Raw genomic sequence first — 26135 nt, 5'->3', positions numbered from 1 at the left:
TGCGTGAAAAGCCAGGCTCAGAGCCACATTCTGGCAGCCACTTTGGAATTCACTAGAGGAGGCAGAATGGGGCCCCACAAAGAGCAGGGCAGCCGACTCGTTTATAGAAGGCCATAATTTGAAGCCACGTGTTTAGCGGGTGAAATCATTCCCCAGCTAAAAGAAGAAGGCTGGCGTTAGGGCAGGATGGGCTGAGCAGTGGGGGATCCACTACCCACGGTCCCTCTCTGTTCCCCGTGGTCCTTAATTTCCTTTTGTATTTGTATGTGTGTACAAGTGTGTGTGTAGCCCACTGCCCCCCTGCCAATAAAAACCAGGGTCTAGACCGGGCTGGCCTGGAACAGCCCATTCTCCTTCCTCAACCTCTAGAGGCCTAGGACCACAGGCATGCACAACCATGTTCCAGAGGGCTAGGATCACAGACATGCACAACCATACTCTAGAGGGCTAGGATCACAGACATGCACCACCACATGCTTTACTTAATTACTATTTGGAAGGATCCGAAATGCGTTGATGAATGGCTGAAACCAGCTGATCTGACAGTTGCAGAGATCAGAGCCGAGGAGCCACAGAACATCCCTGTTCCAGTGTTGGTCCCAGCCCCAGATAGAAGACAGTACTATGCACAGGAGAGGTAGGGAGTTAAGAGAGCACCTCATGCCAGGCAGTGGTGATGACGTTCGCCTTTAATCCCAGCACTCCACTCGGGAGGCAGAAGCAGGTGGATCTCTGTTACTTTTAGGCCAGTTTGGTCTACAGAGTGAGGTCTAGGACAGGCTCCAAAGCTACACAGAGAAACCCTGCCTCGAAAAAAATGAGAGAGAGAGAGAGAGAGAGAGAGAGAGAGAGAGAGAGAGAGAGAGAAAGAGAGAGAGAACACCTCACAGCTCAGTTTATAGGAGAGATGGTCCAGTGATAGGAAATAGGATCTCACAAGAGGGAACTCCCTCCTCCCCCAAGTGGAGATGGGTTGGGGCATGATTCATGGGTGGACTTCCTGCCTAGAACCTCTAAGTGAAGGGCTGGGGGCAGGTAGGGTTCACCGGTGAAACTTCTGCCTAGAATACCCCAGCGAAGGGCTGCAGGCCTGGCCTAATGCTACAACACTTGCCTACTATGCAGAAGGCCCTCGCTTCCATTCCCAACACAAAGGAGATTAAAGACTTCAAGTTCCAGGCCAGCAGTCTGGACTCTACCTTCAGGACCCAGCAGGACCTCTGTGACCTGTGAGAAGGGATCTAACCAGGAGACCCAGCACCTAACCCACTGGAAACCTATCCACGTGGGGGCTCAGTGTCACTCATGTCACCGAACAAAGCCCAGGCCCTAGGGCCAGTATGGACAGGTAGTGTGGAAAGCATGTTTCTTATGTACATCAGTGACTGCCTCTGGGCTGACTGTCTTCAGGGAACAATGTCACCAACAGGAAGTATGGGTGCCACTGAATCGTCACAGACCAAGGCTAGACTGTTGCTCAAGTTCCACAGTGCAGAGCACTGCCTGCTATAGACAACAACTACCATTCCCAAACATCACGGAGTGACTGTCACACAGTTCAGGGGTGCCCTGGAGTCTCAGGGATTCGGGAGAAAGTAGCTTGGCTCCTCCCCATGGCCACAAGACTCATGACAGATCCAGCAAAGGGACGTAAACACAGTGACCTCAAGAAATAACCACCTGCCTCGGTGGCCGAGTCCACACACCTGGAGTGACACTCTACCTCCAACCTCTCTCTTTCCCTGCTAAGCCCATGAGGAAAATCAGACCAAGTCCCCAGGACCTAAGGACAGAGAGGGGAGTCCCCAATGTCATCTCTCAGCCCCTTACTGGCTTCACTCATTCAAGAACAGATTAAGGTGGCTCTGACTCTGGGAAGGTAACAGGAAGAACCCACGGTCTGGGTGCCTGTTATTGATGCACAGCTGTGGCCTTGCTGGCCAGGAAGCAGCATTATTACCTCCAAGGTCTGGCTCCCTGGTACTCCATAAGAGCTTATTTATTTTTAATTATGTGTGTCTGTGTTGACTTATACTGTGTTTGCAGCTTTTGCAGAGAGCAGAAGACAGCATCAGAGTCACTTAGGGCTGGAGTTACAGGTGACTGTGAGCTGCCCACAGTGGCTTGCTGGGAACACATTTCTGGTCCTCTGGAAGAGCAGCAAGCAGTTTTAACCACTGAGCCGTCTCTCCAGCCTTCCCCATGGCTCTAGAAAGAAGCTTTCTGCCCCTGGACACCTTCACAGCTCCTACCAGGGTATGAACTCCTGACTACACAGACAAAACAGTTCCTATTCCCCTCACTGTCCCCAAGGGCTAACTCCAAGCCTGGCTCCCAGTCAACCCTCCATTCTCACTGAAAGATTCTGAAAGCCTTCCAGAAGCTTCTTTAAACCAATTGTCTCAGGCAGTAGCTGATCCATGATGGAGAAGCTTTGGGATGTTGTTCTCCGTGACACAGAAATGATATTAATGGAGCATCCCACTTCATGCTGTTTGTAAATTTTACCTGACCCCTTACTCAGCACTCACAGCCCCTTTTAAAACACAAACGAAAGCCAGCCAGGTGTTAAGCCAGATGGTGATGGCATACACCTTTAATCCCAGCACTCGGGAGGCAGAGGCAGGCAGATCTTTGTGAGTTGGAGGCCAGCCTGATCTACAAGAGCGAGTTCCAGGACAGGTTCTAAAGCTGCAGAGAAACCCTGTCTTGAAAAACCAAAAGGCTAGATGTGGTGGTTCAAAACCTGTCATCCTGCACTTGAGAGGCTGAGGTAGGAGGACTGGGAATTCAAAGCCAATTTGGGCAATCCCTCTCCGCAAAATTCCCCAAAGATCACCAGTTCCTTCCAGACAGAATCCCAGCCTCTCTGGATTTACTGTGAACATAGGAGGGTAGAATCCAGAAAACTCCCTTCCCAGGAGCTTTCCAGAGTTGACGTGGTCAACCAACTTACTCATTCCTTAAAGTGTTTGTTTATTCGACAGAGAAAGAACTGGATGAACACAGTGTGGGGGGATGATCTGTCTCCCCAAAGCCCTCTACTGGCTGAAAACCAAGTTTGTCACTGGTCAGCATTAAGGGCCAAGACGCCCTCACCCTTTGCTCATGAGCTCAATTCTTAAAGCCCAGGATGCTTACTTTTACTTTTTGTTCATTGAAACTATAGCTGTCCAGCCCAGGTTGGTCTCAACTCAGGATCTTCCTGTCTCAGCATATTTGCTGGGACTGCACGTGAGGCCACTCTAAGATCCTCACCCCTGCACGTTAAAGACAACTCCATCAAGCCGGGCGGTGGTGGCGCACGCCTTTAATCCCAGCACTCGGGAGGCAGAGGCAGGCGAATCCCTGTGAGTTCGAGGCCAGCCTGGTCTACAAGAGCTAGTTCCAGGACAGGCACCAAAAACTACAGAGAAACCCTGTCTCAAAAAATCAAAAAACAAAACAAAACAAAAGACAACTCCATCAGGAAACAAGGTTCTTTACAATGATGATTAAAATGAAGCGAGATCCCCAACATGGACTTTCATCTGTGTGTCCTCCTAGTTAAGACACAGGGACCAGCTCAAAGAAAGATGACAGGAGACAAAGGGAGAAAGATGGGGCCACCCATGAGCCTGGGGTAGATTAACATGAACCTCAGAGGAGGCGGCCATGCCTGTAGATGGTCTTGGACTCCTGGCCTTCAGAACCCCATGACGGCCTGTGGGTTGTCCATCTAGTCTGTGGCAGACACAAGACTGCCAGAATTAGCTCTAGCTTGACTCCATCTCACACGTACACACATGTGCATATGACACTCTGCAGAGCCGGGATCTACATAATGAGTCAACTCTGCCAGCTTATTCATCACCGCACAATCCTCCAGGCTGAACCCCTGAATCACTTCTCAGGGATCCCCGATTAGGAAATGAGCAGATCCCTAGCTCATCGGCTGCATTTTTCCAACGTGTCTAATAGTGGAAGCTTTTCCCAGCCAAAGTGGATAGCACTGCAGAGACAAGGCCCTTTGTTCTGTCCCTCCACGAGGGCAGAAGAGAAGAGCCTGTCTTGCTCTGTGAGGAGGCCACGCCTGGGTCTGGCTGAATGGTGGGTCGGGCAGGGGCTGCCTGGCACAGCTGGGTTGGGGACCTCAAAGACACAAAGGCCTGGCAGGTGGAACATGGGGAGGGGTGCACATCTGAGAGAGGGTCATTAGCTGGACGACCTCCAGAGTAGACGACCTTCCCCCACTGAAGTAAGCAGTTATGTCACGGTCATTGGGGAGGGGAGTCAAAAGGAACCAGCAGAAAGAGAGGGGACAGCAAGGAAATAAGACACAAACCTCAAAAGAACTTCAACAGTGTGGGAAAGGATGAGTACCTTGGGGGCCTGGGCCTGTGGTGGAGATAATGCCCTTTATCAGAGGCAACCTTTGATAATGGAGTCTGGTATAGCTAATCTTGCAAGAAGAGTGACAGTTTGTTCCCAGATGGGGACAGAGTCTCCAGAAACTCAGGTCAGTGGTGATACAATGACAAGAGAGACAATGGCCCTGCTGTGCCTGTCAAGCTGCCTCATGGGGACCACCTGCCTTGGTCCCTCCAGGGTGATCCCTCCTCCCACCCAGCAGCTAGCAAAATTAGCATCCAAGGTCTCCCAGCCTCTCCCCCAACACCTGTAAATGCTGGGGAGAAGCACTGAGACCGGGAGGGGCTGTAGCCACAATTTCACACACACAGCATCTATTCTCACCTTGGCCTATTCCATATGACTCACTCCACATGACACAACCTGTCATCATCTCTGGTCACCATCCTCACGGCAATGTGAGCCAGGGATGCTACAAGGTGGCCCTGCAGCCAAAGAATGACCCCACACCAAATATCATAACAGTCTGACAGCCACATCTGAATTAAGGGCTATGGTAAAGGGTTGAGGATCAAGGACTTGTTGGCTTTTTGTTCTCTTGTGGTGCTGGAGATGCCTGGGCCTTGAATGTGCCGAGAGCTGGAGCATGAACCTGGCCTGTCAGCCATGCTTCCTAGTTCTAGAGAGTCTAGGGATCCATCTTCAAAGCTAGCACTATTTTGAGGGAACAAAGACTCTCCCCTGCTGGCTGAATGGAAAAGACAGCCGAGACAAACAAAAGCAGGGGCCAGCAAGTGTGCCAAAGAGCAGAGACCCCATCACGATTGGGTCTCTGCTCCTGTCATTGTGGTTCATCACTAACATGACTTTCCAGGTTTGGCTGGGATCTTCCACCTCTATGTAGGATATATAATGAACTCCCCTCATCCTAAACCTCAATCTCCAAGTCCCCAATTCTGCCCCCTTGATAACCCATGCCGCCTGTCACTGTGCGCACCTCCCTGATGGGAATATCATTTTTTCTGTGAAAAGGGACAGTAGTTGTCCCTCTGAGGCACAAGGAGGTCTCAGCTCTGCTCTCAGGAGGCAGACAAGCACTTGGCACAGACCAGCTCTTGCTCTGTTAGAATTTGGACCATCCAGCACATGCCACTCCAGAGACGAGGGAAGAGAAGCCACTGTTTCATGGTCTTGTCAGGAAGGGTGTCAAGCCAGGAGTCCTGAGTCCCCAACTGACCCACACGGTCACCAGCTGGACTTGAGAGAGGGTTTTACCCAACCAGGAGGTCAAAGCTACAGCTTTGAGCTTTGTGCAAGAAGTATACTGGATACCTGGCTAGGGGTATGGCTCCATGGTGGAACACTTACCCAGCATGCATGTGTAAGGCTCTAAATTCCATGCCAGGATTGCAATGCAGGAGACAGAGAAAAGTCGGGGCTGCGTAAAACCAAGGGTATGTACCAGAAACATGAAAGTTAGTAAGTGGGGTCAGCTCTTGAAATACGCTGACACAAACCAACCCAGTTACTTTGCAGAGGAGGAAACCAGACACAGGGCACTTCTTCCAGGAGACCCCCACGGAGTCACATGTTCTGAGTGCACGGTGAAACCACAAGGCCTTGGCATAGGAAGATTCAGGCCTCCCTGGGGTCTCCAGACCCAAGCAGTCTTTGACACTGCAAGAGGCATGACTGAGCAGTGTGCCCTAGGGCAGGCTAAGATGAGAGCTTTCTTACAGAACATTCCAGAAGTGAATAGGGCAGTCATGTCTCTGAGACTTTCTTTATATTCAGATTTGTGTACCAAATGGAACTCTAAACCTGGCTTTCTTCTGCAAGCACACAGCAGATAGGGAATTCTAGCAATGGGGAAGGGGAAAGAAGAAAGTCACGCCATCCAAAACTAGGCAGTTCCAGGCCCCTGTAGGAGCAGATGGGCCTTTGACAACTTTTCAGTTGTCCATGTCACCTCCAGTCATTCCTGGACACCTTATGATTCTGGAGTCTAAGATCAGACAACACTCAGGGAAGGAAGGAGCTGTAACGTGAAGGGGCTGCATCCGAGCCAAAGAGGCAGATAGGCCTCCCCTCAGAAGCCCTGGGGCTAGGAGACCCCAGAAAAAGAACGGAGGGCTTGCTGGCAGCTGTGCTTCCCTGGGGCTGAGCTCACAACCACGGCGGGGGGCGGGGGGTGGGAGGACACATTTCCTGTATGTCAGGTTTTACCCATGTAAGTTCAAGGATGCAACTCTCTTGAGAGGGTGGCTCCCTTCCTTCTGAAATGCTGGCCGGCCGTTCGGAGTGATAGCACTTCTCCCTAGCTCCCCTAGAACCCGGCTAGTCCTTTCTTGAGGGGAAAGCGATGCGCATTTCAAGGCAGAGACAGACAGACCCAGAGGGCGCTGGGACTCGCCCCTGCGGATCACCCAGCTGTCGGGGTGTGAAGTCAGGAATAAGATGAATCAAGAAGGGGAAGGCGGGGGCGAGCCTCCAGAGGCTGCACCCCGTCATCTCCCGGGCGGCTGGAGCCCTTTTCTCATCCTCCCCCCACCTCAGGATTTCTGAGGAGCTGTTCTTGCATGGCTTTCCAGGCCCATCTTTTGCACGCTCCACTCCCAATAGCGGCTGCCACAGACCTTGTCCCGTTCTCTGAGCGCCGGACACAGGCACACCTCGGCGACACCCGAGAGCTAGGACCGCGCTCGTAGACGCCTTTCCCCACCTCAGGCCTCAGCTCCGCCTTCCTGGCCTCCCGATTTCCTGAGACCCACCTATTCCCCTCAGTTGCCATCTCAGCCACGTCCTCTCCGCAGCCGACACTCAAAGGCGCCATCGAGCCCCGTAAGCCCGCCAGCCTCATCCCCGTCAGTCTCCCCGCGACCCCCAGCCTCGCGCCTCGGGACATCAGCACCAAACCCGGTTCGGGTCTCCGCTCAGGAGAACCGCTGCGAGAACTCACCTTAACCTCGGCAGCCGCGCGCCGCCGGTCCCCGGCCGACTCCCCGCCCGGATGCCCGCCAGCCCGCCCACCGCTCCAAGCCGACCAGCCCTGGAGCACCTCGCCGGCCGCTCCCCCGCGCGCTCCCACTTCCAGGTTCCGGAGGGGTCGAGAGGGCGGGGCTCCAGCGCGCCAGGGAGGCGGGGCGCCTCCCGGACACGCCCACACAAGGCACGCCCACTGCGTTTGGCGCGTTCAGGTCTTCAGGCTCTCGCGAGCTGTGAGAGGCGGGGCCCTACATAGCCCTGCCCACTCCGAGCGCTCTTACAAACTCGCTGCCCCCGGGCCGGAAGCCGGCTCCAACTCGTCGCTCCCGGGAACGCTGCCGCTCTGCCGTCCTGCCTGCTTCCTAGCGGGCGGAGCCCTGAGAAGCGGCCCTTCGAGTGGAAGGCGGGAAAATGGCGGAATCCTCGGAGCGGGACGCAGGGTGGGTTGGGGGCTCAGTTGGGTGTGAGATAGGGGCACCGGAGGGCTGGCCAAAGGCCAGAGCGTTGGCTGACGGGTGCCTGGTGTGGTACCGGGCAGGACAGAAACCCCAACAAGCCAGCCCTCATGCTACAGGTTCCCGAGCGTGTGAGCGGGGATCCTTAGAGCCCCTCCCCGAATCCCTCTCAGCCTGGAGCCCGGGGCTCTGAGCATCTTCTGTGCGGCTCAGAGTGGAGTTGTGCGTGGTACATTGGTGTTGGCAGCAGGTAGCTTAGCCTCCGGGTTCCTAGCTTTTGCATCTAGGGGCGCGCTCAACCTCCTGAGTTCTGCATGCAACTTGTTCTGTTTTGGTTCTAAGACGGGGTCTCTTGTAACCCAGGCTCGCTTTGAACTCTCCAGTTCCTGCCACTCTTCCCGAGTTCTGGGACGACTAGTGTGCGCCCCCAGCTGCAGCTGGGACCAGTCTGCTGCACCACAGCACTGCGGGGGTTCATCCTTGTTAGTGAGCTTGGGAAGTTTTTTTCTTAGAATTCAGGTTTACTTTTTTCCTGAAAGGAGTTTTGTAGCACTGATAAGGGAAGAGTCGGGGAGTTACAAAATAATCGCTTGAGAGTAATGTCTGGAAATTGACAAAAATCTGCACCTGGGTGGGTTGATGCTAATGGCACCCACATGTATTCAGTGACAGTCAAAAAACTCTTCCACCCCACCAGAGCTTCACTAGAAGCCTGCCTGTCAGCACAGGCAGGAGGTGGAGGTGGGAGAATCCTGAGTTCAAGGACAGCCTGAGTTACCTACCTGAGAGCCTGTCTCAAATAAATCACTTTTTGGTTTGGTTTGGGGTTTTTTTTGTTTGGTTGTTTGGTTGGTTTTTCGAGAAAGATTATCTCTGTAGCTTTGGAGCCTATCCTGGAACTAGCTCTTGTAGACCAGGCTGGCCTCGAACTCGCAGCGTTCCACCTGCCTCTGCCTCCCTAGTGCTAGGATTAAATGCGTGGTCTGCCACCACCTGGCCAGTTTTTGATTTTGTTAGGAATATTTCTTAGACGAGACTCTCTGCCAACACAAATAATTCCAATCAGACCAAATTAGACCTAGTAAAAGATGCCCATGTTTGATGCAGCGCTCCTGGGTGGCACCGGGAAAGCATGACAAGGGGAAGAGAGAGAAGGGGAGACCACGTGTTCATTTTCTGGGGGACAGCCCAAATGCCCTGTGGGAGTGGTCCTGACTCTTGGATATAGAAACCTCAACTCAAGTCTGGCTACTTCGTGCGACCATGGGGTGACCTTGGCGAAGGGGGAATTCTTGGGCTCATGCTCAGTGAGAGACGTGGCTGGAGCGGCATCTGTTTACTGCCATCCTGGAAACCTCAGGCAGCTGTTTCTTGAGGGAGATGAGAAGGCAGGTGGCTAGGAGAAAAAAAAATTGTTATTATTGGCCCTATGAATGGGGCTAGCAGATAAATCCAGATTTTAGTTGTTAGGTGTCCTTGATCCAGAAGAGTTGGTACAGGTGTTGACATTGTTTGGAGAGCGCTTTGTAAGTTGGTCTTGGCCCAGACGGCCAGAGTGACCTGCAAAATATGCTTGAAAATGGATGGGGTTACAACAGGCTCTAGAAGACTGTTAGTTGTTTGTTTATTTTTACTTACCAGACCTGATTTTTGATACAACAGTAGAACTTTTTCCAGAAACCTGTAGGTATCTGTAAGAGAACTGGAACAGATTTACATCTTGGTGTCATAGCAAAAGGCTATTGCTTTAGGTTAAAAGGTTTGCGCATTTTTTAGAAGACAATTAAAGGGAATTGGGAACTCTGGGTTTTTAAGATACACCTGTTAATCTGAACTATGAAGCCTGTGAAAGAGGCACACCTGTTTGTATTTTAGCAGGAAACTTAACAAATGTAGTGATGAGCTACCAGTACCTTAAGTTATCAAATGCCATGGATAAAGTCATAAGTTAACAGTACCCTAAGTCATCAAATGCCATTAGACAGTTCTAAGGGGATAAATGGGCAAAAATGAGACACCTTTTTTAGCTGTGCAGGCAATCCCAAGTCTCTTCTTAGTCCTTGGAGAACATCAGCCTAGAGGCAGTGCTTGCCATTAGCTGCTGAGTACAAGAGGCCCCAAGATTTTCCTGTGGGGGCAAGATTTAGTCTACCTGTCTTGGCAGGATGAAAAGTTCAAGTCCCCAGGTGGCATCCAGGAAGGTGAAGAGGTGGAAGGCCGCTTTTTGCTGTGTGGGTGTCTTTGCCAAACCCAAAGGCAAGCCTCAAGGCAGAAGATCTTTGTAACCACGGATCTTCTTGGAGGAGCTATAGGATGCTGTGGGAGCTGGCATGTCTCTGTGTTAGAAGCTCTTTTGGTAAATGCCATACTCTCAGATCTGTAAAGGAGCAAAGAGAGCACTAGAAACGTGCAGACCAAGTAGACAAAATGGCTGAGTTATATAGAAAAGAGAAGCTGGGGAACTTCAGGGTAGGGGCAGGGTACGCCTGCCAGGCTGGCTCTGTGACAGGCACTTGGAATGCTGAGAGATAAGTTAAGTAGGCACCTCACTTAGACACTTGACCCAAGGTTCTTTGAGACCTAACAAGATCCACCTGCCTCTGCCTCTGCAGATAGGGTTGCACCACCACACCCAGCCCCAGGCCAGCTTCCTTAGCAGGTAAAGGTGCTGCCACCAAGCCTCATGGGCTCAGGATTCCCAGGATCCAACTATGGAAGTCGGAAGTCATCCTCTGCCCTCCGAGTGCATGTCAGGGGACGTGAGCACTACATACTACATCAGATTTAAAAGGCTGAAATGCTAAAGAGAAGAGGCCTGTGGGTGGAGCCTCCTGACCAGCACTACACCTCAGACTTCCAGCTCTGAACACAGGTAGTGATGGGCACAGGACAGGTCAAGGCGATGCTGCTGAGGCCTCCATGACTGATGGGCAGACCCCGGGGCACCCTGAGGGACCACAGCAGGTGCACCTGCCCTGCTTCCCAAGGCCAAGCCCCACCATCTGTAGGCTGCAGGAAGAAGCCAGCACCAGAACCGCCAGCCCTGCTTTTAACTTCCTGCATGTAGGTGTGCTCGTGTGAGTGCAGCAGAGGCTTGCGATCCCCGGAGCTGGAGTGCTGGGGACTGAGCTCAAGTCCTCTTTATCCTGTGAACTGTCTGTCCAGCCCTGGTAGGAAGATGATGAGTTCTGGGCCAGCCTTGGCTATGGAGTGAGACCCTGTTGGTGCGGGGGTGTTAATTATCACTGGACAAGCCTGGCAACCTGAGTCTGGGTCCCCAGAAACCACGTAAAAACTGGATGCAGAAGTGCCTTCAGTCCCAGCACACCCTGCAGGGAGATGGGAGGCCAAACAGGAGAGCCTCCAGGAGTGAGGACTGGCTAGCTTGGTATACGCAGCCGTGGATGAGAAGGTGGAACGTGACCTATGCTGAGATTATCCCTGACCTCTCTGTAGGCACCACGGTACACACCTGGACTCACACAGACATACACAGAATAAATAAAAATGAAAAATATTTAGAGAATACAATTATTTGGTGACACATGAGCGTTTTGTGACCCAACATGTGCTATGTCGGCAAAGTTTTGTTGCCACATGGCCCGCCCATTGTGTCAGCTTTGGTACTAGGATAGCAAAGTTGAGTAGTTGCTGGTCATGACAGTGACTGGGGAGCCTAGGAAACTGGCCCTTTGCAGGGAAAGACTGTGTCATTGTCCTCTCCCCAACCTGCCATCTCATCCCTACCGCTAGACTCTTCCCTCCTGTCTTCTCCAGCCCCTGTGCTTGCAAATCCTCAGCCCCAGCCCTTCTGAAGCCCTGCCACCTCTCTGGCTGCTGAGACAGGGATCTTGCCCTGGTGGGGAAGCTCTGATCCCTGTGGCCAGTGCTCTACTGTCTTCAGGAGGAAGCTGGTCTTGTGGAGGTTCAACCTCCTGCCTGTCTAGGGACGGCCTTCACATGCCCCGCTCCAGTTGACAGAAGGTGGCTCTGGCCTCTGCAGATCTTGTAGCCAGATGAATAACACATCTTTCTTCTCTCTTGTAGGAAGCCCGTAGCCAGTGGTACCCCCAAGACAAAAGGAAGAAGAGTACCAGGTGAGCTCTTTAAGGAAAGTGTTTTGTTTTGTCCTCATTAACGATTTTTGTTTAATTTTTTTCAATTACTTGTGTATTGATCTCTTTGGGGGGTGTGCATGTCGTATCATGAGTATAGAAGTCGGAAAGGAACTTGTGGGAGTCAGTTTGTCATCAATCAAGCTGGGCAGCAAGCAAGCACCTTACATGCAGAACCTTTCTGCTGATTGTTCTCTGAGAAACAGTCTCATGGAGCCCAGGTTGTCGGTCAGCTCCTGATCCTCCTGCCCCAACCTCCCGGGTGCCATCTAGTTCATGAAAGGGGTTTCTTGGGGGCGGGGAGTTGGGGGAGACAGAGACAAGTCTGACACTTCCACTGCTCAGTGACATGCCTTTGGGGACTCAGGGTTGTCTCTGTCCCCGAAGTGTCATGTGACTGTGGTTGTCCCTTGGAGAGTGCTCGAGATGTGCACAGACCACAGATCCAAGTTCCATCCAGAAACCTGTGGAGCTGCCTGGTGTGGGTGCTGAAACCAACTCAGGTGCCTAGAAGAGCAGCAAGTGCCCATAATTTGGGCGGTTGTTTCTCTCATTGCACCATAGGAGTCTATGAAGTATTAGACTCAGACCCTCAGGGTTGACATTGATCACTGGACCTGGTGGGGTTTGGTCTTAGGGATGGAGCCCAGGGCCCCATATTTGCTAGGCAAGCGCCTAACCACTGACCTACATCCTCAGCAGATTTGTTTGTTTGTTTGTTTACTGCGATGGCAGAAGTAGAATTAGGGCCCTCACCGTGCCAGCTGAGCACTGTGCCACTGAGTGACCCCGGCCTGGCAGTTTTGTGTGTAACCTATGACATGTTTGCATACTGCCTGGTTTTGTTAACACTGGCCAGGACACACGGCCCTGGCTCAGCCGCTGCCAAGTGGGTCTGGATCTGTGTGTGAATCTCATGAGGGTCCCACCCGTGATAAAGGCTGGAGTGGGTGGGGGAGGAAAGAGCATGGACATAGACCTCCCCAACCCAACGGTACAGAGTCTGACACGACTCACGTATGCCCCGACTTCCCTGCCCCTGGGCTGCGGTGGACTCTCCTGTCTTTAACTTTATTGTTAGTTTTTAATCTGCTAGCTTCATTTCGTTGAGAAACATGAGTGGTTGAGATTACAAATGAACACAGACCGGCTATAATGAGAAATCTGGAGTCTTCCATGGTTTGCAAACAGGGTCTGGGAGCTGGCCTGGGCACATAGACCAGTAGGCCTCTTTGTCCTGGCTGCAGGCTCAACATGTTTAAACTGTACCAGGGTCAGATTCCTACATCTGGGCTGCATTTTCCAAGCTTTGTCCTGGCACAAGCCCCAGCAGACTCTCACGTGGCCTTTTTTACATCCTTTACCTTTGCTCTCAGAGTCTCTGCGGGATCTCAGCGAGAAACCACCAAATCCATGCCAGCATGGCCATTCCCTCATAACAGGAATTCCCTCATAATAGGAATGGGTCTTTCTCCCTCTGATTTAAAGATAGGAAGGTGGGAATAGCAAGATCTCGGTGGTCAGCCCAGCTTTACTGTACTGAAACACAAAACAGAGATGGACTCACCAGAGAGGGGTAGACCCAAAATGCTGTGGGGTTTTTGTTGTTTTGTGTTTTGGTAGGTGGGAGGGGGTGTGTGCACATGAATGTAGATGCTCTTGGACACCAGAGAGAGTGTTGAATCTCCCAGAACTGATGTTACAGTTGTAAGCATCCATGTGGGTGCTGGGACCCTAACTCCAGTCCTCTGCGAGAGCAACAAGTGCTCAACCACTGAGCCATCTCTCCTGTTCCTTTTTTAAAAAGTTGCCCTTGTTTTCTTAAGGTGAGGGGGATACCATGGTGCACATATAGAGGTCAGAGGAAGGCTCTTGGGAGTCGAACTGAGGTCATCAGGCTTGGTTGCAAGCCCTCCACCCAATGAGCCATCCCACTGTCCCCTGGCTTTCACTTTCTAGAATGTTACTATCTTGGAACTTACTTGGCACTTGCTCCTACTCCAAGGACCCACATAGAAGAGACGTTCTATAAGTGTCTTATAAACACTGAGTGTCCCGTGAAGGTCCTACATGCAGTAGCTGCCATGTGCATACATGGGGAGACTGAAGGAGCCAGTCTGCAGGGGGCAGTAAGGCTGGTGCTTTTCCTGTCATTGAGCATGAAGGATCAGTGGCCCCGGCTCTCCACTGTGGGGTCCCGGTCATGCCCTGTGTCTTCATGGTGCAGTATTCCTGTTCTCTAACAAGCACTGTGTCGTCTGCAGGAGGAAGAGTGGTCGAGTCCAGATATCTGGACTATGAAAAGAAAACTAAGAAGGTAATGGAGTCTTTTACTCTTGGAGCCACTATGAATGGGTGGAGAGCACATGGCAGCTGCAGCCTGATCCTGGAAGACACCACTGGGACCTTTGCAGCCTCCAGGTTTTGGGCACAGTCCCGAGTCTCTGAGAGTGGCACCAGTGTCCATCAGTCCTATGTACCTCCTTTGCCTCTCTTGCTTTGGGGGTCTCTGTTCTGTCAAGTCTGTCCAGTCTGTCCTCCGGCACTATCCCCTCCATACCCGGGAGACTCCTGAGTGATAGGCACTGACAGCGGCATTCGGTGTGGGTCACAGGCACAGCTGGCGGGGGGAGTTTTCCATCCCACCCAGAATGATGTGAAGTGTCCGACTTTGGTGACATTCGCTTCTGCAACTTTTTCAGCTGTCAATAAGCAAGGCTGGCGGGTCTTCCTGAGGCCCACACATGTGCCTGGCACCCCAAAAGCTGCAGTGCATAGGAAGAATGGGGGAAACGTGTTCGGGTCAGGGAGTGCCCTGGAGAGTTGAGCCAGCTGCAGGCTCATCCCTGTGGGGACACATCCCTGGAACACAGGATCCAGGTTCCTGGTTGTCTATCAGGGTTAGGATGCACTGTTGAGCACAGGCTTGGTTTATGATTATCAGAGGGTTATGTTCCCATCTGCCTGGCCTGTGCCCCAGGAAATGTGGTGAGGGTTCCCAGGATTTCCTGATGCTGTGACTGGTTTAAGGGAATGGATTCTTACATCACCCTGTAGACAACTTCCCCAAGTTACTTATCCCTGCTTCCATTCACCCTGTGGCTGTTGCTTCCTTGAAGGCTTGGCCACAATGCCCCCGTGTGTCTATATAAGGCATTTTGGTTCTGGTACCCCATTAGGTGACCTGGATCTGACTGGAGTCTTTGGGTGTCTATTGTCATGATAACATTAGCCCACTGCTTTCTCCTGAGGCTGAATGGATCTTAGAAGGGCTGGTCCAGGGTGGAGTCCTCTCACAGGTTTATTCTTGGAGTATCTTATGAGATGTCCTGAGTGGAGCCACTTCCAGCTGAGCAGCCCTTTCCCTGAGTGTGGGGCAGATATTCTTGAGTTTCAGATTTCAGTTTTGGATAAGGAGTGCTCGGGCTGTGTTGTATGTTCCCGTTCCTCCTGGAAGCTGACTAATAGGAGACCTGTGGAGACCTGTATGTTTGGCATCACCAAAACCTACCCAGTGGTTATTCAAACTGCCCCACCATTTCACATTTCTCCCAGGCACACTTCTGTGATTTCAGTAGGTGTCTCCAAGACAGTTGATGGTGGGCATTGCTCTGCATTGGTCCTTGTTCTTTTTCCTGTGTGTGTGGGTGGGTGTGGGTTGGTGTGTTTGTGTTTGTGTGTGTAGCAGGTTGTTTGTACAACCATGCATGTACACATGGATGGATGCCAGAGTGAAATATTAGGTGTCTTTCTTTTGTGACAGAATCTCACTGAACTGCCAGCTCTCGGGATCCTTTTGTGTTCCTCATCCCTTGCTAGGCTGAGAGGTTCTCATGGATTTGTTTCTGTGTGGATGTTGGGGATTCAAACTCAGGTCTTAAGACTTGCAAAGTGACTGCCAGACCACACACCACACAGCCCTGCTTGTTGGCCATTAAATTCTCACATCGTTGCTGGTTTGTTTGTTCAAATGTTTTTCACCTTGGACATTTTCTCACTAGTGAGGCTGAGGGTCTTCAGTTGTTGGCTTTCATGACCTGTTGTCAGCAGCCATAGGCAGCAGCTCTCATGTCATTTTGAGCACAAGTTCTAAATTTGCTTTTGAAAGACCAGCCAGGCGGTGGTGGCAGGCGTAAGTTTAAGGCTAGCCTGGTCTACAAGGGGTAGTTCTAGGATAGATAGGTCTGTTGCACAGAGAAACCCTGAAGCATGATTAATAAAAGCTCAGGGTCGGAAATTGAATTTCAACCTGAAGGTCTAAAAAGCAAAACAGCTAGCCACTGGCTCTTGCCTCTACATCAGTCCGAAATAGCCTCCAGATTTCTCAGAATGAGACTGTTGTCTGAGAACTGTCTCCTCCATCTTATTCCTCTGTAGGGCTGGGATTACAGGTGTGTGTCACCATAACCTGGTCTGTAAGGCTGACCAAATGGGACTGTTTTAATCTCAGACCATCAGGCACTCTTTATTTATTAAAATACAAAAACCCTATCTCAACCCTCCCCCAAAATAAAAGACCAATATTCCATTATGGATTTTTCTTCCTTTTTTTCTTCTATAGACAGTGTCTCTCTACATATCCCTACCTGACTGGGACTTACAGAGATCCACCTCCCTCTGCCTCCTGAAGGCTGGAGTTAAAGACAGGGGTCACCACATCCAACCGCGATTGTTGGTCATATGTTGTTGGACCTTCTTTAGACTGCCAGTTCCCAAATGATGGCACAGAGACTTATTAATTATGAAAGCTTGACCTTAGTCTAGATTTGTTTCAATTAGCTCTGCCGAGTGGTGGTGGTGGCACACACCTTTAATCCCAACATTCAGGAGGCAGGCAGATCTCTGTGAGTTCAAGACCAGGGCAGCAGGACTGTTTCACAGAAAAATCCTGTCTCCAAAAAAAAAAAAAAAAAAGAAAGAAAAAAAACTAGCATGTTTGTATTAATCTACATTCTACCGTGTGACTCATTACCTCTCCTCTATACTGCTGACTCCCTCAGAGTCTCGCCAGCTTAATGGTGAGAGCCTCTGATTCTTCCCAAGTTTCCTTCTCTCCTGCCTAGCTACTGGTCATTCAGGGTTTTTTAACCAATCAGAAGGCGCCTTGGGCAGAAGCACATCTTTACAGTGTACAAAAAGATTATCCCACAGCAGTCAGGTATGTACACAGACCTGTTGATGGTGAGGATGGAGTTCAGGCCTTCATGTGCCAGAGCCCAGCACCTGCTGGGGATAGCCTGCGTGGAATCCCAAGTCAGTGTCGGGGACATGCTGGCATGGGGGTCTCAAGACCTGAACCCTGCGTTCCTCCTTAGCATGTGGCTCTTCTTGGGTTCCCACAGACTTTCATGTATAATGTGTGAGGGTGGCATCTGGCTTCAGCACATGCCATTTTTAGTCTGGAATTCTTAAGGGTGTGGTTTTGAAACATTTTAATTGGCATTGAGTGTACAAATAATGAGATTCATGGTGACTTTTTTACAACTTAACTATATTTTTATGCTTTAGAGTAGGGTTCGTGCCAACTGTACATATGGTTATCAGAGGACAACCTGTAGGAATTGATTCTACCCTTCCACCACATGGGTCCTGCGCATCAAATTGGTTTGGCAGTCTTGGTGGCAAGCACCTTTACCCACTGGCCCAACTTTTTGTTTTTAGCTCCTGGTGCTACAGTTGAATATAAGCCCTTTCCCAGCAAACCATTCAGAAGAGTTTATCGGATCCCCTGGAGTTACCACACGGTGCTGGGAGTTGCATCCAAGTTCTCCTCTTAATCTCTGAGTCAACTCTTCAGCTCCTTGTCACACTCAGTCCAGTTACCTTCACAGTGGGTTCTTTAGTAGGTCTGACCCTAAACCCCACAGCCCTTCTGTGGAGTATCACCCGATGGAGCCAGGTCTGCGTGAGTGTGTGCTCCCTTATGCAGATTGGTCTGAGGGGAGGGCACAGGCACAAGCAGTTGTAGAACACGATGACTCCGAGTTCTGGAGCCAAGGCCGCAGCAGTCCCAGTGTGATCGTGGCCAGGGTAGTCAAGAGCCCCACTGTCAGGCAGGCAAGAAGCAGAGCTCGCACTTTGTTCTTCACAGCTGGTTCTCTTCGTGCCCTTGAGGGCCTGGCTGGCAGCACCTACGCAGGGTGGGAGTCTGCAGCCTACTGGCCTGGACACCTAGGGCCATTGCAAGTGGTTGCCCAGAGTGACCCTCAGACTTGGCAAACTTCTTCATTCTAGTCTGAATAGGCTTGGGTAGTTTTGACAAGGAGTAGGTTTTAGTTTTCCTGTTCCATCCTGATGTCTCCTTATTTCCCACGGAGGGTCCCCAGACCCAGTGGTGAATGAGAATGAACCCCGATACAACCTCCACCGTGCTCCTTGCCTTTCTTGTACCTGACAGCCTGGCACCCGCTGCTGGTGTTTATGAGCTTTGTAGACTATGCCAGTGGAGAAACTCCGTGTCTTAAGTCCAGAGTAACGTGTAGAAGTCAGTCGCCAGCCCCTCCACAGCACACACAAACACACGCCTATCGAGATGGCAGTCCAGCAGGTGTGCCATTATTTCTCGTGTCTGATGAATGTAACTGTCCACTGTTTAACTGTCCTGTATTCACAGTCTCAAAACTCCTGCTTCTCCGTCTGACCTCTGACTGTTTCCATAACAGGCTTCTGTGTCCGCTGGAGGGAAGTCACCTGAGGGAAGAAAGACCAGCACATTGCAGAAGACCAAAGGTGAGTGCTAGGGGTGGAGCGGTGGGTGGGAAGGAGCTGCCAGGCCTCCCCCAGGGCAATCAAGACAACCCCTCACAGACATGTCCACAGTCTAGCCTGATCCAAACAGTCCTGCAATTCCCAGGTGATCCTAGATTGCGTCAGGTTGTCTGTGAAAATTTAGCATCAAGGGTCTCTGTCAGAAAGGATGTGGTTCAAGTGTGTAATGGGAGCATAGGCAGAGTGTCTGAGGCCACAACCATATATCCACAAACTCCTTGCAGATCCAGGGAGCAGCCTGGGATTGGCCAGGAGCTGCTACTTGCTGTTAGTTTAGGGATGTTGCAGAAACTATAACCAATGGGGTGCCTGACATTTGAACACTTGGGAGGTGGAGGCAAGAAGATCAGAAGTTCAAGGTCATCCTTGGCCACATGGTCTACATTGAAGCCAGGGTGTACGTGAGACCCTATCTCAAAAGGAACAAAATTTCTCTGTTCCTAGGCAGGGATGAGATCAGCACATGAGCCTGACTGGGACGTTTTCATGTGACTTTGTGAGCACTGTGCCTGAAGATGCACGAGTCAGGAGTCAGGACCTGCCTGGGCCTAAACAGGATGCTCACCTAACAGTGACTGACTAGGGTTAGGGTGTATGCAGACATTTTATTTGGGTTTTGGCTTCTGATGGATGAACCACAGCTGCTGGTTGGACACTTGGTGCACAGGATGCCCCTGGCTAGGATCTAGTTGGCCCAGAGGTCTGAGTATCAAAGTTGAGGAGCGTTGTTTGTTTGGTTTTGTTTTTCTCGTTTTGTCGTCATTGTTCCCGATGTCTTGGCACATGTAATGTCAGAGGGACAACGCTGTGGAGTTCTCTCTCTCCAGCTTCCTGTGAGTTCCAGGGATCGAGCCTGTTATCAGACTTGCCAGGCAAGGAAGTGTCTTTATGGGCTCAGCCAGCCAAACCATCCCATTTTCTTGACACAGGGCATGAAGTTTCTTGACTCTTCCCTGCTCGGCCCTGCTGTAAAAGCAGGAAATAGAGTCCTTGCCCACCTCTCTCACAGGCCACCACTTTTTTAAAAGAATAGATTCTTTTTTATATTTAGAATTGCAGGTTGTGGTGTATGGGTGTAGTCAGCCCAGGGCTTGTCCAGCTAGGGAAGGATGTGCCCTCCACAAAGAAGAAAGACTAAGCCTAATAGCACCATTAGTCTATTTCTAATAGACTAATAAATTAGCCCTTTAGTCTATTTCTGTGGCTGTAACAGAATGCCTATGCCTGAGAAGGTGACAGGTTTTTATTTGTTCATCTTTGAGGCAAGGTTTCACTGTGTGGCGCAGGCTGTCCTGCAACTCGTCAAGATCCCCCGCCTCTGCCTCCTGAGTGCTTGACTAAAGGAGTGTGCCACTACATTCTGCTTGGTAGTAATTTGCTCTTCTGAGAAGAGATTTGTTGGGGCTAGAGAGATGGCTCAGAAGTTAAGAGCACTGCCTGATCTTCCAGAGGTCCTGAGTTCGATTCCCAGCAACCACATGGTAGCTGACAACCATCTATAATGGGATCTGGTGCCCTCTTCTGGCCTGCAAGGATACATGTAGGCAGAACATTGTATATCTAGTAAAATCTTAGAGAAAAGGCAGAGGTAAATCTTTTTTTTTTCAAGACAGGGTGTCTCATGCAACAGTCCTAGTTGTCCTGGAACTCTCTCTGTAGACCAGTCTGGCATTGAACTCACGAGATCTGCCTGCCTCTGCCTCCCTAGTGCTGGGATTAAAGGCGTATGCTGCCACCACCTGGCAGTGTGTTTGTTTTTCAAGACAGGGTTTCTCTGTATAACCCTGGTTTGTCCTGGACTTAGTTCCATTAGACCAGACTGACCTTGAACTCACAGAGATCGGCCTGCCTCTGCCTCCCAAGTGCTAGAATTAAAGGTGTAAGCCCTTAGGATTAAAGGAGGTGGCCCCACCAAAAAAAAAAAAAATCTTAAAAGACTTAAAAAGGTTTCTCCCATGTGAGATGACTCAGCCAGTAAAGACATTGGCTACATGCCTGGTGACCTGAGTTCAATCCCTAGGACTAGCATGGAAGAAATTCAGCCCAAACAGTCACACTCAATACAGTAAATAACTTACTAAAAACAGAAGGCAATTAAAGAGGCTATCGAGATCCCGGTTCTGTAGTCTATGCCCAAGAACAAGAGACCTGAGAAGCTGCCCCTCGCCTCAGCTGGGAGCTCACAGGTGCAAGAGTCTAGCACCCACACACCTTGGAAAAAAGAGTCCTGGTGGCCCCAAGCTGTATTGTACCAAGGGGTGCGGGCTCAATGGCACTGACCGTGGCATTCTTCTCTGGGCAGAAGACAGCCTAGTGATGGGAGCAGGAGGCCTGCAGTCCACCATGCTGGAAGGGCACAGCACTCCTCTACCCTCCCTAGACCTTTCGTCCATCAAAGGTAACTGGTTTCTTTTAGCCCCTTGAGACCATGCTTGTAATGAGGACCCAGCCTTGGGCAGCCCTTGTCGCCAGTTTGACTCACTGCTGTGAGACCAGCATGTGCCTTTCATACACACCAGGCCTGGGAGTGGGTCCCAGGTGTTCTCTCCTGCCAGGCGGGGTGGCAGATCCCAGGTGGGGTGGTGACAGCTGCATCTCCAAAAACTAAGGGAAAGAATGAAATGGTCTATTTTAGACACAAGCATGTTGAGGACGGCTCCCCAACCAGCCATGACAAAGGCAAAGAAAGCTGAGTCCACGTCCTGTGCCACTCGGAAAAAGACACCCCTTCCCAAGAAGAAACAGGTGAGCACTGGGGGAGCGGGCAGTGGGTAGGTCTGACTCCCAGCAGCTGAGGCTCCAGGGCAGAGGCAGCCAGTCCTCCAGGATGGAGGCTAGGGCTATGGTGCCCATATACTGAGTGGGGAGACACCCATACACTTCTGGGCAAGATGTGACCTGACTCCATCCCCAGCCCCACGGACACTATTTGTATTTGAACCTATAAAGTACACAGAGGTTGGGGTTCTGCCATGCCCGGAAGAGCCAGGTCAAAATGGCTTACTGGGAACTGAACAGCAGGACTCTTTCAGGATCTGCAGGAGACCATGGACATGATGGAGTCGCAGACACTGCTGATGACCCTGCTGTCTGTGAAGGTGAGCTTAACTGGGCCTCATGAAACACCATGTGTCTTCTGTCACCTCCCCACCTCACCTGAGTTGGTCTTGTGCCCCACAGATGGAAAAGAACCTGACTCTGCTGGAGGAGAAGGCTGAGAAGGAATTGGCGGCCATGGACCGTGAGAAGGAGCGTCTGCAGCAGCGGGTGCTCGAGCTGCGTCGCAAGCTGCTGCTTCAGCAGAAGCATCAGGAGCTGGAAACCATTCTGGATGCCCAGGTGGGTTTGAGCATGCTCCTGAGGCCAGGGGTGCATGAGGGAGCCAGGATCAGGATGCCACCACTTGCATTCTGCCCAGTCTGCTTAGGCTCCTGATATGAGTGTAATGTATGGGACTCCTGTCTCTGCCACACACTGTGCAGAATCCTTGGCACCTGCCAGCTTTGATGTTGTCCCACCGTGGAGCTTAGCACAGCATCAGTTCCCAGTCCAGGGCAGGTCAGAGGGGGTCCTGTTACCTGGAGGCTGGCCCATGAGGCTGGAGACTGCAGGGCTTAGCACATTCAAGGCCCTTCTTGTGCGAGTGAGCACAGTGTGTCTTACGGTGTCCCCTTCTGCCTGCAGATAGAGGCGCTGACCCCTTTCCAGGCTGTAGCAGAGCGCTTCAAGGAGCAATACAAGACACTGGCTACAGCCTTGGACGCAACTCGACATGAGCTGCCCGTGCGGGGCATCCACATGCAGGGATCTGGGCAGGAGCTCCTAGGTAGGAACAGCCCTGCTGTGTGGCCTTGCCTCAGCAGGAAGGAGCCCCAAGGCTCACATGCACCATATTCTAGGTGCCTCTATCCTGGGGTGGTGTTGGAACCCGTGTGGAACAAGTATGGGTAGGACATAGGCAGCTGAGTCAGGATTCCAACCCCAAGCTGGACCTCACTGCTGGAAGATTCTGGGGGCAGAGTGGGGGAGTGACCTATCTACTGGCCCTGAGTCCTGGGCCCTACCAACAGGGTGGGGGTGTTGGAGAGGTCACTTGAGGGATTCTCTGGAGCAGACGTCGTCATTAGGACTTTTTAGCTGCACAGTGTTTACTCAGCCTGAACTATGTAACAAAAGAAAAAGGTACAGTGACCTACATTTATTGTCTGACTCTTGGGAGGCTATGAGTTCCAGACCAGCCTGAGCTACAACACAGTGAGACCCTGGGTTCAAAAAAGAGCACAGTGTTGACCTGGAACCTGTAGCGATCCTCCTACCAAACCGCCCCTAGCAAGTCTGTACCCAGCACGAACCCCCTGCGCTGACTGTGAGGTGAGGACTGAGCAGCAGTCTCTGCACTGCAGACACAGCAGGAACAAGTCCTTAACCCTCATGACCATGCTGGCTTGTGTATGGTGCGGGTCTGTGCCTGGGACACACAGCTGCTGCAGATACCAGAATCTCAGCTCTTTAGATCTGGAGGCCAGGAAGTACGGGTCCAGGCCTCATCTGGCAGGTGCCTCCTGCTTGTCGCTCACAGTGGAAGGACAGAGGGTGAGAGAACAGGGCAGCAGCTTACAGCCCGAAGCCTCAGCTCCCCTGGTCCACAGGAGCCCTGCTGGGCAGCTGTCACACAAGCACCTGTGGACTCCCCACTGGGTTTGTCCTTACCAGCTTGCGCTTGGCACTCACACTCCAGGGACGAGTGAGATCTCCTAAGATCCGTCCCTTTGGTCCCGTTCCCTGAGTGTGAGAGAAGAGCCAACTCTGCACAGCTCAAACAGCTGTTGCTTTGGGCACCAGAGTCCTGCTAACAGCCTGTATCTCCACAGATGAACTGGAGCCGGCCCTGAAGACCACCCTGCAGCTCCTGGGCAAGCTGGGCATCTGTTCCCCGGGCGCCAGCGCGCGGGTGCCCGAGGCCAGCGCGCGGGTGCCCGAGGCCAGCGCGCGGGTGCCCGAGGCCAGCGCGCGGGTGCCCGAGGCCAGCGCGCGGGTGCCCGAGGCCAGCGCGCGGGTGCCCGAGGCCAGCGCGCAGATGCCGGACGCCAGCGCGCAGATGCCGGACGCCAGCGCGCGGGTGTTATGCCTGCTAGAGGAACTCAAGGACTTAATTACCAAGAAGGACCTAGAACTCAACAGGTGTGGGTCAGGCCTCCCCCTTCCCCTCCATCCCTTCCCTCCTCTCTCCATCCTCCCTTTCTTTTCAGTTGGGTTGCTAGAGGTGGAACCTCACCCAGCTGCTATCTCAGGTGAAGACTGTTTGGGCTTTTGGGGACTCTGCTGTTGAGTGCCTCACTGCCACCGCAGTGCCAGAATGGTCAGGCTGTATCATTGCTGCCCAAGTGACTGGCAGTCACTGTTCAACTCCTAGCCCACTTCTGAGTTCTGAGACACTAGGACCTTGGGTGCAGTGAAGCCATCGATTCATACTGTGCCAGAGTCCAGCAGAGTAGGACTGGGGACAATAGAGACCTGAGATCTCCACGGGCGAGGAAAGCATCCCATCCCACACTCAGTCTCATGCCCTACACAGGGCAGCTCTGGGCCAGCAGGGGACAGAGGGAACCTTTTCTGAGCCTGCCAGTTGCTCAACACATGTTAAACGTCGTTCAGAATTCAGTCTTAGCAGGATGTTTGGGGGTTTCTTTTTATTTGTTTTGTTTTGTTTCTACACAGAGTTTCTCTCTCTGGAACTCACTCTGTAGACCAGGCTGGTCTCAAACTCAGAGATTCACCTGCCTCTACCTTCCAAGAGCTGGGATGAAAGATGTACACCTCCTCTGCCTAGCCAGTTTGGTGGTTTCTTGAGGAACATTGTTGTTTTGTGTGTTTTTCTAAGACAAGGTCTCAATCTGTAACCCAGTGTGGCTTTGAACTTGCAGAAATCCTCCCACCTCAGCTTGCAGAGTTCTAGAATGGCAGGCATGAACATCACACGTGTTGGGTTTTTGGTTTTATTTTTTTTACGTATTTTTATGTGTTTGGACACGCACACATACCTTTATGTGTAAAGGTCAGAGGACAGCTTTGGGAGTCTGTTCTCTCTTTCCTCCCTTTCCACTTTGTGGGCCCTAGGGATCAAATTGAGGTCATTAGGCAGGCTTGGAAGCAAGCACCTTCATCCACTGAGCCATTTTGCCCCCCCCCCAAAAATGCATTTAAGGAGATGCCCATAGGACTTCTCAGGGATTCTGAAGCACGCCGCACCCAGCACTGTCCCACAGGATAGGGCAGCCACCACTCACATGGAGCAGAGACTGAGGATGTCTCCCTTATGCTTGTGACCACTGTACGGCCACAAGTTTCTCCTGTCAGTATCTGAGCAGTACAGATGTACGTGGTATTCACACTTGGACACATGCTCTTTATCACCTAGGGGCTCTTAAAGCCTTCAGACCCTGGCCTTGCATAAAGGGACAGACAGGGCATGACCATGTGGTAATGGCTGAGTCTCACATCTAGCCTGGCACCAACAAGGTCTCCTCACATAAAATTTGCCCACTGTTGAGGGTGTGGGGCACACCACTGAGGTCCCAGGTGAGCAGGAGGATGAATGCATTCAAGGCTGGCCACACAGCTCTTTCCTGCTAGGCCTGGGGGCCAGACCTGTCGGCTGTCTCAGCTGCTTGGGGGCTGAGGCAGGAGGGCCATCAGTTTAGGGTCAGCCTAGGAATCTTAGGTGCTGTCTCAGGAATTCAAAAGAGGGAGAGCTGGGGATAGAGGGAACTCAGAGTTCTTGCTCAGTATGCACAGTCCTTGCTTCTGTCTCCAGCAACATATGGGCACATGCACACTTACCCCCAAGTTTCCAGCAACCCTTGCTGACTTCCAAAGACACCATTAGGGTCCTGAGATCAGTCAGCAAGGAAAGCCTGGTGCCCCGAGTTCAGTCCCCAGGATCTGTATGGAAGAAGAGAACCTATTTCTCTAACCTGTCAAGTTTGTTTTTCTAAGATCTCCATTAGAGTTCTTGTTGTCCCTTCTCTTTCTTCTGCCCACAGGATCTTCAGTCAGGTGATGGAACTTTCCTCCCTGGCCAGCAAAGAGGCAGCCTTGGTAAACCAGGAAGTCTGGGAAGAGGCCCTGGGCACCCCAACCTGCAGCCAGTGGTACTTCGGTCCAGATGCCCTCAGGGGCCCACAGCCCCCTCCAGGACAGGACTAACCCCAGTGTAGGCCTCATCCCACTTTTTGGTTGTTTCCGTTCTCTCTGGGCATTAACCTCATAGATTGAGGATGTTCCAGCCTTTCAGTTTTCTGAATTTTTGTGCACTTTTTCTTTTTCTACACTTTCTTCTATCAGCAGCACTTGCGGGTTTGGGTAATGATAATAAATTTTGATTGATGTGTGCTCACATATTTGTCCCTCTGTACTGACCCTCTAGAGAACCCGTTTGTGGCATCCTCCTATGCTGCCTGGC

The 26135-nt window shown here is 51.7% G+C and overlaps 1 protein-coding gene and 2 long non-coding RNA genes across 7 annotated transcripts in view; 2 read left to right on the top strand and 1 right to left on the bottom strand.

Moving 5' to 3' along the window:
• The window catches only part of LOC148118267 (uncharacterized), a 45444-nt gene extending 37985 nt beyond the window's left edge, over positions 1-7459 (bottom strand). Inside the window, exon 1 of one of the 5 annotated variants that reach the window (XR_015736158.1) lies at positions 7310-7459. This is a non-coding gene — a long non-coding RNA (uncharacterized LOC148118267). The remainder of the gene's footprint in view (positions 1-7309) is intronic. The other 4 variants (XR_015736159.1, XR_015736160.1, XR_015736157.1 and 1 more) reach the window with 4 other exon arrangements.
• The window catches only part of LOC148118263 (uncharacterized), a 165430-nt gene that overhangs the window by 15070 nt on the left and 124225 nt on the right, over positions 1-26135 (top strand). The gene's annotated exons all lie outside the window — the stretch shown is intronic.
• On the top strand, positions 7611-26069 carry LOC148118266 (HAUS augmin-like complex subunit 8). Its single transcript, XM_087900901.1, has 11 exons — positions 7611-7775; positions 11838-11887; positions 14170-14222; positions 18568-18634; positions 20976-21071; positions 21309-21418; positions 21706-21771; positions 21854-22012; positions 22358-22499; positions 23545-23854; positions 25717-26069. The coding sequence occupies exons 1-11, from the start codon at positions 7747-7749 to the stop codon at positions 25877-25879; spliced, it is 1245 nt and encodes a 414-aa protein (XP_087757027.1). The 5' UTR covers positions 7611-7746; the 3' UTR covers positions 25880-26069.

This window comes from Myodes glareolus, chromosome 23, assembly GCF_982192425.1.
Source record: "Myodes glareolus chromosome 23, mMyoGla1.1, whole genome shotgun sequence".
Taxonomy (NCBI): Eukaryota; Metazoa; Chordata; class Mammalia; order Rodentia; family Cricetidae; genus Myodes; species Myodes glareolus.
This window is presented reverse-complemented; position numbering and strand designations above follow the sequence as displayed.